This window comes from Nanorana parkeri, unplaced genomic scaffold (assembly GCF_000935625.1).
Source record: "Nanorana parkeri isolate BGI_ZX_2015 unplaced genomic scaffold, ASM93562v1 scaffold231, whole genome shotgun sequence".
Lineage (NCBI taxonomy): Eukaryota > Metazoa > Chordata > Amphibia > Anura > Dicroglossidae > Nanorana > Nanorana parkeri.
In genome coordinates, this window is record NW_017306499.1 from 525,895 (window position 1) to 536,374 (window position 10,480).

At 48.0% G+C, this 10,480-nt stretch overlaps 1 protein-coding gene across 1 annotated transcript in view; it reads left to right on the top strand.

Moving 5' to 3' along the window:
- Positions 1–4,543: 4,543 nt before the first annotated feature.
- The window catches only part of ARHGEF3 (Rho guanine nucleotide exchange factor 3), a 261,754-nt gene continuing 255,817 nt past the window's right edge, over positions 4,544–10,480 (top strand). Inside the window, exon 1 of the mRNA XM_018556283.1 lies at positions 4,544–4,730. Coding sequence (XP_018411785.1) covers positions 4,693–4,730 — 38 coding nt within the window. The 5' untranslated portion in view covers positions 4,544–4,692. The remainder of the gene's footprint in view (positions 4,731–10,480) is intronic.

Here is a 10,480-nt window from a genome sequence, read left to right on the forward strand (position 1 = left end):
AATGAATAAAAAAATAAAAAGTGATAAAAATAAAGAAACAGTAAAAAAAAATGTAAAGTAGCCCCGCCCCAAGGCCAGGTTCCACAATACGCCCCCCCCACCATCTGGTTGCCATTCTCAACTGATGGTGGAGGGGGGCTAGTGGCGTAGGGCGTATTGTGGAACCTGGCCTTTGGGCGGCAGGTGGAGTAAATCCGGCCCTGCTCGGAACGCAGGCACATTAGTGCCTGCATTCCGGTCCAGTGCGATCTGCAAAAATAGTGCTCGCAGAATTTTTGCGGATCGCACTGGACTGGAACACAGGCACTAATGCAGGCGATCGCACTGTGGGCGAGGGGCCTGCCTGCAGAGCCTGGCTGCGTTGCCATTGACTTCAATACACCGCCACGCCCCCTCCTGCCCCTGAATGCAGGTGTTTTTTCGTTGGTAGATCTCAATGAGCTCGTCATTTGAAAAGTAGATCTCTAGACGAAAAATAGTGGGCGCCCTTGCTCTAAGTTATTCTTTTTAAAGTAGAGAAGGGGAAGGTTAGAATCGCTGTCAGCTTTAAAATTCCGTTCGTAGAGTGAGAGGGGATGAGGTGCTGGACCAAGACCTTTTCCTAGTCGAATAGAAGCAATATTTGGGCCTGATGGCTTGGTTCTGGCAGCTCTTCACATAACGGGGGACCCTTCAAAAGAGGGGATGCCCCTCCCATTAACCCTTTCCCTGCCAAAGCGTTTTGTGCTCACATGTTATAATCCACATTTTAGGCCTGAAAATGACCTAAAAGCCCAGAGAGTTATAGATTTCCTGAAAGCAGAGACCCCGTAGAATAAAATGGTGTAAACCGGGCAGCTCCCGGGAAGGACAGGTGCTGCATGTGATTGGTACGCAGCCCCTATCCTTCTCTATGGAAGTACGCGGCCGCACGCCGCCCTACGCTCCTGCGTGTCCGTGAGGGTGCGGGTGAGCAGGCGTACTCGTACGCTGACAGGATGGATCCTGTCTGCTTCCGAGCCGGGACACCTGCCCACACCCATACGGACCTGCACTTGAGGTGAGTCTAGGGCATCAGATGGAGCTGTACGTGCCGGCCTTTTTCTCGTGTGAATGAGGCCCGAGAGTTCACTAAGAATAGTGGCCCTAGAATGATTGCTCTATGGTGCACGTAGGCGCATCCAATGTGTGTTTACATTACTATGTGCACATTCCTCTTCATCTCCTCTTTTAAACATGTCTGCCTGTGTTTTACAAGCTAATTCTCATTCATTAGCATTCAGCCCCCCCACCCCCCACAGTGTATTGTGTGTAAGGACAGAGCTGCTGTTTGCCGATCATGTTACAATGCATAACGGGGACGGGGAAAGCTGTTTAGAGCCTTATTACCATCCGACTCTGGTGTCTGATTGATTTTCCTGTGGAGAAAATTTAGAGTTTTTAGGCTTAAGGCCTAAAAAAACGTTCATTAACCCCTTCGTGACGGGAGACGTACAGTGTACGTCTTGTCACTTTGTGCCTATATGACTGGCCACGTACACTGTACGTGACGAGTTATATCAGGCTTTGTAATGCCGGTATTTGCTGATTCTCAGCATTTAACAGTCATTCATTAATGTCTCAGTATTGAGGCATTAATTAATGAAATAATTAAGCTTTTTGTAAAAGAAAAGGAGGAAAGCCGGAAATGTGAGTCATGAAAATGTGCACATGTATACATCATCACTGCACCTCTTCATTACCACAAGAAATGCGAATCACTTGCAAAGGTGGAAATGAACTTTAAGGTTACATTAGGGGACTATTAGACCCCTAGTGTCACTATTTCTATTGTAAAGAAGCTATGCAGGTGCAGATCGCCCTTGACCATCGGGAAAAGGGAATCTGTTTAGAGGGGCCCGCTGCCAGTGACATATGGCAGCGAAAGGGTTCATCTATTTCTTTGCAGCCCTGATGAAGGGAGACTCCTGACCCCCAAATGGTGTTGACTGTGCATATCTTCTTGCCATATTTGTGAAGTCAATAAAAGTTTTTCTGGACTCTTGAGACAATTACCCGGCACTCATTCACATAGCTTTAACATTCCTGCCTGAGCCCTTGTTGCAGAGTTCACGTCACTTCCTGTCTGTCCTGTCACTTATACTTTATATAATAATAATACATATTCTACAATGGAGTCATGGATAGAGGAAATAATTAGCCGTGTACGTGGCAAGTGTGATGTGAACGAGATGTCACAGTGCAAATCTCTCAGTTCAATGAACGCTGAAAGACTTGTTTCTTGTATTTTGGGTAGTCAGGTACTGAGGAAGTTTCGGTATGACAGTCTGTTGAGGTGTAAAGATAACAGATTGATCAGTGTCTTCCAGATTGATCAGTTGCCTCTGATTTAATCAGTGTCCTTCGGTTTGATCAGTGTCCTCTTGATTGATTATTGTCTTCTACATTGTGTCCTCCGTAATGGTCAGTGTCCTATAGATTGATCAGTGTCCTCCGGAATGATCAGCGTCCTCCGGATTGATCAGCGTCCTCCGGATTGATCAGCGTCCTCCGGATTGATCAGCGTCCTCCGGAATGATCAGTGTCATATGGATTGATCAGTGTCATATGGATTGATCAGTGTCTTCTAGTTTGATCAGTGTCCTCTTGATTGACACTTATCCTCTAGATTGATCAGTGTCTTCCGGAATGGTCAGTGTCCTTCAGATTGATCAGTGTCCTCTGGATTTATCAGTGTCCTCCAGTTTGATCAGTGTCCTCCAGTTTGATCAGTGTCCAATGGATTGATCAGCGTCCTCTAGATTGAGCAGTGTCTTCCGGAATGGTCAGTGCCCTCTGGATTGATCAGTGTCCCCTGGTTTGATCAGTGTCCTCCAGATTGATCAGTGTCCTCTGGTTTGATCAGTGTCCTCCAGATTGATCAGTGTCCTCTGGTTTGATCAGTGTCCTCCAGATTGATCAGTGTCCTCTGGTTTGATCAGTGTCCTCCAGTTTGATCAGTGTCCTCCGGTTTGATCAGTGTCCCCTGGTTTGATCAGTGTCCTCTGGATTTATCAGTGTCTTCCAGTTTGATCAGTGTCCTCCAGTTTGATCAGTGTCCCCTGGTTTGATCAGTGTCCAATGGATTGATCAGCGTCCTCTAGATTGAGCAGTGTCTTCCGGAATGGTCAGTGTCCTCCAGAATGGTCAGTGTCCTCTGGATTCATCAGTGTCCTCCAGTTTGATCAGTGTCCTCCGGTTTGATCAATGTCCTCCGGTTTGATCAGTGTCCTCCGGTTTGATCAGTGTCCTCCGGTTTGATCGGTGTCCTCCGGTTTGATCAGTGTCCTCCGGTTTGATCAGTGTCCTCCGGTTTGATCATTGTCCTGCAGATTGATCAGCGTCCTCTAGATTGAGCAGTGTCTTCCGGAATGGTCAGTGTCCTCCAGAATGGTCAGTGTCCTCTGGATTCATCAGTGTCCTCCAGTTTGATCAGTGTCCTCCGGTTTGATCAGTGTCCTCCGGTTTGATCAGTGTCCTCCGGATTGATCAGTGTCCTCCGGTTTGATCAGTGTCCTCCGGTTTGATCAGTGTCCTCCGGTTTGATCAGTGTCCTCCGGTTTGATCAGTGTCCTTCAGATTGATCAGTGTCCTTCAGATTGATCAGTGTCCTCCGGTTTGATCAGTGTCCTTCAGATTGATCAGTGTCCTGCAGATTGATCAGTGTCCTCCGGTTTGATCAGTGTCCTTCAGATTGATCAGTGTCCTGCAGATTGATCAGTGTCCTGCAGATTGATCAGTGTCCTGCAGATTGATCAGTGTCTTCCGGTTTGATCAGTGTCCTGCAGATTGATCAGTGTCCTGCAGATTGATCAGTGTCCTGCAGATTGATCAGTGTCTTCCGGTTTGATCAGTGTCCTGCAGATTGATCAGTGTCTTCCGGTTTGATCAGTCAACTCTCATATTGGTGGTCAGGATGCCCATCAGGTTTTTAATCGCTGTTTGTGTCTCACTGCGGAGATTAAACCAAATTGTTCTGGTGACGTTGTCACCGAGACGGACTCTGGTTGGGGTTCTTTTACTACCAACCTAAAAAACAAAAGTTCCTCTTACATTTTAAAGCAGACTTTGCAGAAAAAGGCGCAATCCGCTTATTACATCAGGACTTCCTCTCCGTGTCATCACTGGGGACAGAGAGATTCTGGGAACGCTAAGTGTCCCAAATCTGAAGGGAACAGGGAAGACATTGGTGGAGCACTGGACCATACAACTGTGTGTGACCCGGGATGGTCTAGAACAGCTGCCTTCCATCATCCACATGGTGCCCCAGGAAATCCAAAAGAAAATACAATTATAGGTTTTATGGTAACATTTGTTTTCACTATAATTCCACCATCGTTATGTGCCTTCTGTACAGGAGGGTGTTATGTTGCTCTGTGTACAGGTTCTCTTTACATGTATTACAGTATAGTGAAGAGAGATTCATAGCGCAGCGTATCCCGAGGAAATGCGATGTGTCAGGCTGGGGAGGGATCCAGCTGTCAGGAGTGGGCGGGGTCTGCTTTTCAAACTGTGGGCAGAGTTACAGGAGGACTCCGTACGTTACAGCGAGCCCGTCCGCTGCCGGGACTGAGAGCTGAGTGCGGGGACTATAGACGGAGGTGCGGGATACTGAGAACCGGTGCGGAGCGCCCAGGGACCCCGGGAGCCCCGCGGAGCTGACCGTCACTTCCTATGCATCCAGGAGAGAGCCTGAAGAGTCCAGCTGAAAGGTGGGAGGAGCCACAGACAGTCATACCTACACCACTCATCCCATCACCTGCACTACACATCCCATCACCTGCACTACACATCCCATCACCTGCACTACACATCCCATCACCTGCACTACACATCCCATCACCTGCACTACACATCCCATCACCTGCACTACACATCCCATCACCTGCACTACACATCCCATCACCTGCACTGCACATCCCATCACCTGCACCACACATCCCATCACCTGCACAACACATACCATCACCTGCACTACACATCCCAACACCTGCACTACACATCCCATCACCTGAACTACAAATCCCATCACCTGCACTACACATCCCATCACCTGCACTGCACATCCCATCACCTGCACTACACATCCCATCTCCTGCACTACACATCCCATCACCTGCACTGCACATCCCATCACCTGCACTACACATCCCATCTCCTGCACTACACATCCCATCACCTGCACTGCACATCCCATCACCTGCACTACACATCCCATCTCCTGCACTACACATCCCATCACCTGCACTGCACATCCCATCACCTGCACTACACATCCCATCTCCTGCACTACACATCCCATCACCTGCACTGCACATCCCATCACCTGCACTACACATCCCATCTCCTGCACTACACATCCCATCACCTGCACTGCACATCCCATCACCTGCACTACACATCCCATCTCCTGCACTACACATCCCATCACCTGCACTGCACATCCCATCACCTGCACTACACATCCCATCTCCTGCACTACACATCCCATCACCTGCACTGCACATCCCATCACCTGCACTACACATCCCATCTCCTGCACTACACATCCCATCACCTGCACTGCACATCCCATCACCTGCACTACACATCCCATCTCCTGCACTACACATCCCATCACCTGCACTGCACATCCCATCACCTGCACTACACATCCCATCTCCTGCACTACACATCCCATCACCTGCACTGCACATCCCATCACCTGCACTACACATCCCATCTCCTGCACTACACATCCCATCACCTGCACTGCACATCCCATCACCTGCACTACACATCCCATCTCCTGCACTACACATCCCATCACCTGCACTGCACATCCCATCACCTGCACTACACATCCCATCTCCTGCACTACACATCCCATCACCTGCACTGCACATCCCATCACCTGCACTACACATCCCATCTCCTGCACTACACATCCCATCACCTGCACTGCACATCCCATCACCTGCACTACACATCCCATCTCCTGCACTACACATCCCATCACCTGCACTGCACATCCCATCACCTGCACTACACATCCCATCTCCTGCACTACACATCCCATCACCTGCACTGCACATCCCATCACCTGCACTACACATCCCATCTCCTGCACTACACATCCCATCACCTGCACTGCACATCCCATCACCTGCACTACACATCCCATCTCCTGCACTACACATCCCATCACCTGCACTGCACATCCCATCACCTGCACTACACATCCCATCTCCTGCACTACACATCCCATCACCTGCACTGCACATCCCATCACCTGCACTACACATCCCATCTCCTGCACTACACATCCCATCACCTGCACTGCACATCCCATCACCTGCACTACACATCCCATCTCCTGCACTACACATCCCATCACCTGCACTGCACATCCCATCACCTGCACTACACATCCCATCTCCTGCACTACACATCCCATCACCTGCACTGCACATCCCATCACCTGCACTACACATCCCATCTCCTGCACTACACATCCCATCACCTGCACTACACATCCCATCACCTGCACCACACATCCCATCACCTGCACCACACATCCTTCACCCATACTACACATTCCTTTACCTGCACCGCACATCCTTCCCATGTACAACCACACCTACCTTTACCTGTACTACAAATACCATCACCTGTACCGCAAATACCTTTACCACACATACCTTCACCTGCACTACCTAGGCCACATGTACCTCTACCTGCACCACACATACATCCACCTGCGCCACACATACATCCACCTGCGCCACACATAACTTTACCTCTACAGCACATAGCTCTACCTGTATTACACATACTTTCACCTGCACCACACACACCTTCATCTGTACTACACACACCTTCACCTGCACATCACATACCTTTCTCTGCACCGTACATACATGCACCTGTAGCACACTTACTTTTACTTGTAGTACACATGCCTTCACTTGCACCACATATACCTTCACATGTACTATACCTTCACATGTACCACACATACCTTCACCTGTACCACATATAACTTCACATGTACTATACATACCTTCACATGTACCACACATACCTTCACCTGTACCACACATACCTTCACATGCACCACACATATCATCACCTGTACCACGCATACCTTCACCTGTGCCACGCATACCTTCATCTGTACTACATATAACTTCACATGTACTATACATACCTTCACATGTACCACACATACCTTCACCTGTACCACACATACCTTCACATGCAACACACATCATCACCTGTACCACGCATACCTTCACCTGTACCACGCATACCTTCACTTGCACCACATATACCTTCACCTGTACTACACATATACTTTCACTTGCACCACATATACCTTTACTTGCACTGCACATACCTTCACTTGCACCACATATACCTTTACCTGTACTACACATAACTTCACCTGCACCACACATGCCTTCACATGTACCACATATACCTTCACATGTACCACATATACCTTCACATGTACCACATATACCTTCACATGTACCACATATACCTTCACTTGCACCACATATACCCTCACATGTACCACAGATACTTACACTTGCACCACATATACCTTCACTTGCACCACACATGTCTTCACTTGCACCACACATGCCTTCACTTGCACCACACATGCCTTCACTTGCACCACATGTACCTTGTGGTGCAATACCTTCACTTGCACCACACATGCCTTCACTTGCACCACACATGCCTTCACTTGCACCACATATACCTTCACATGTACCACATATACCTTCACCTGCATTGCATTGCTTACTCATGGGCTGGCAGAGAATGTGTTTGTGTTGCCTTTAGCATCCAGCCAGGATCTCCTGTGTTGGAGAAATTGATCTGTGAAGTGTAAACATTTTTAGGCCCCATTCACACCTAGGCGTATTGTAATATGCGCGTCTGTCGCGCGACCGTCGCACGGTTTTTTTACCGCGATTCCGAAGGCTACTTGGCTTATCCCAATGGAAAACGCCCTACAAAACGGCCCAAAGTAGTCCCGGGACCTTTTCAGGCGTGGGCCGTTTTGTAGGGCGTTAGGGACGGGCGGAAATACGCCTGGGTGGGAACGAGGGCATTGACTACAATGCTATTTATATTTTTGACCGTTTTGTAGAGCGTTCGTCGAGCGTAGAACGCCCTACAAAACGGTCAGGTGTGAACGAGGGCTAAGGCCTCGTTTACACTGAGATATTAGTTCCAGCACATCCATACATTCCCTGCGTCTCGGGACAGATCCTGAGCACAGATTGTATCCCGGACATCGCACTACATCCCATAAAGGTGCTCAGCTTGTGTCATTAAAATTTAAGGTGATGCTGGGGGTTTAAAAGACAGATAGTGTCACCTTTACACTCTAAATAAGCTACTGAAGTGCAGATCGCACTTCTATAGCTTATAGCTGGGCTGCAGGAGCGAAGCACTGACAGCTATGGGACCGGCAGTGATGCAACATGTGTTGCTCCCGGCCCCATAGAACGGGGAGGAGAGCGGTGAACTGACATCACCGCTCTCCTCCCCAGCTTCCCACCGACACCTGAGATGCCGGTCCCGGGCCCGTAGGAGGGGCAGCGGCTGGGGTGTTGGGGCGGCCACTTTACTGAATCGCAGAAGCGATGTGGCGACAGCTGAGTCGCCAGAACCGCTTCTATTGTAAAGCCGGCCGCTGGCTCTACAAGTATGAACAGAGTACAGCCGGGAGTCTGTTTAACCCCTTGAGGATTCATGACGGGATTAGCCTGTCATGGGTCGTGACAGATTCTGATTCTTGATCATGTGACTGCTGTGATTGGCTGTTACAGACAGCTCCTAGTGGCCGTAAACTATTGAGAGATGGTGAGGCGGGCTCACAATTATGTGACCACTATGACAGCCAATCGTATTGGTTACATGATCAGAGGCGCGTTCCGTTGCTCAGCTGCTGTGAGTGCTGAGTTAATAAACCTCTGTTGAACACTGTGCTGCAAGTTATTGCTCAGCACCGCTAACTTAGCACTCGCAGCGGAAGTGAATGTGGATGCAGAGCGCTGAGTGTGACGGATAAGGTGGGGACAGAGTACCAGCGGCCATATTAACTGTGGGCACACCTGGCAGTGCTGGAGAAAGGTGTCTGAACCCCAATGGAGGAAATCAATTCCGTGTGGGAACCTGCAATGTAATGTTTTGGTGGACGAGCACACCAAATATATTCGTTGGAAAATGGTATTTATTAGTCAAAAATATTATCCTCCGCCATTGTGCTTAGCATTGTGCAGCCGAAGCGTTAATTGAAGCTGCAGCAGTGAACTGAAGTGCTGCAGAACAGCTACTCAGCGCTTGGCTAAGGAACTGAACACCCCTCTGGACTATGTTTCCCGCCAGCCCCCTAACTGAGGTTTAATGTCACGAGGCACGATCATGTGGGCTTGTGATTGGCTACCATAGTGATCACATGATCATAAGCCTGTCCCACCACCTCCTGATCGTTTACAGTGACCAGGATGGGGATGATCCTATTAGGATAACTGGCTCCTGTCTAAATTGGCCATAGTATGTGTATGTATGTATGTATGTATGTATGTATGTATGTATGTATGTATGCATGTGAATTAGGTCATTTACATTGTAAGCTTCTTTAAGTCAGAGACTGATGTGAATGTTCAGTATGTAAAGCACTGTGTAAATTGACAGCACTATATAAATACTATAATAAATAATGAGTGTCCACCAAGGACATTTTTAAATCAGGAATTTGTATTTATTTTTTATTTTTAAATAAGAGAATAAAAAAAAACAACAATATCAAACAATTATTTTCCACACTGGAAGGGAGACGTGTTGTATCTCTGCGTTAGACACAGGCGGATTGTGTGCTAAGTACGGAACCCCTCCAGGGTATAACTGCTTTATTTCATAGTAATCATAGTAATTACACTATCATAGGAGGGAGATCCCTCAACAACCACTTCACACATATAGTCCAACTATAAAATGAAATACAAGCTTCCAAATAATGATATAGGGCCTGCTTATGAACTTATGTCAGGCTTTTCAGTATGTAAAATCAATGCCTAAACCTTATGGAGAGCTGTACATCATTGTTTCCAATAACATAGTTCAGACCTGTTCTATTTGGTGGGGTAGTGCATGCTGCATTTAGGGTGTCCTTACCCAAAAGATCATATCCCTCTAGGGTTGCCACCTTTTCTTCATGTGAAACCCGAACACTCTAGCGACACACGAACATTTAGCGCTTATTTTTAGCGCTTGATACATTAAAATGTTAGAAAAGCAAATAAGCAAAAGAAGTGGAGAAATCCTATTCCATAAATGAAATGTGAAAGCTGATTGGCTCTTTTTGGCAACAGCTTCAATTTTGTGGTCATTTTTTTCTCCTTCAGTTTAAAAGCCTCGCCCCCTTGAAAGGTCATTCATATCCTAGTGGGGGCGGGGGGGG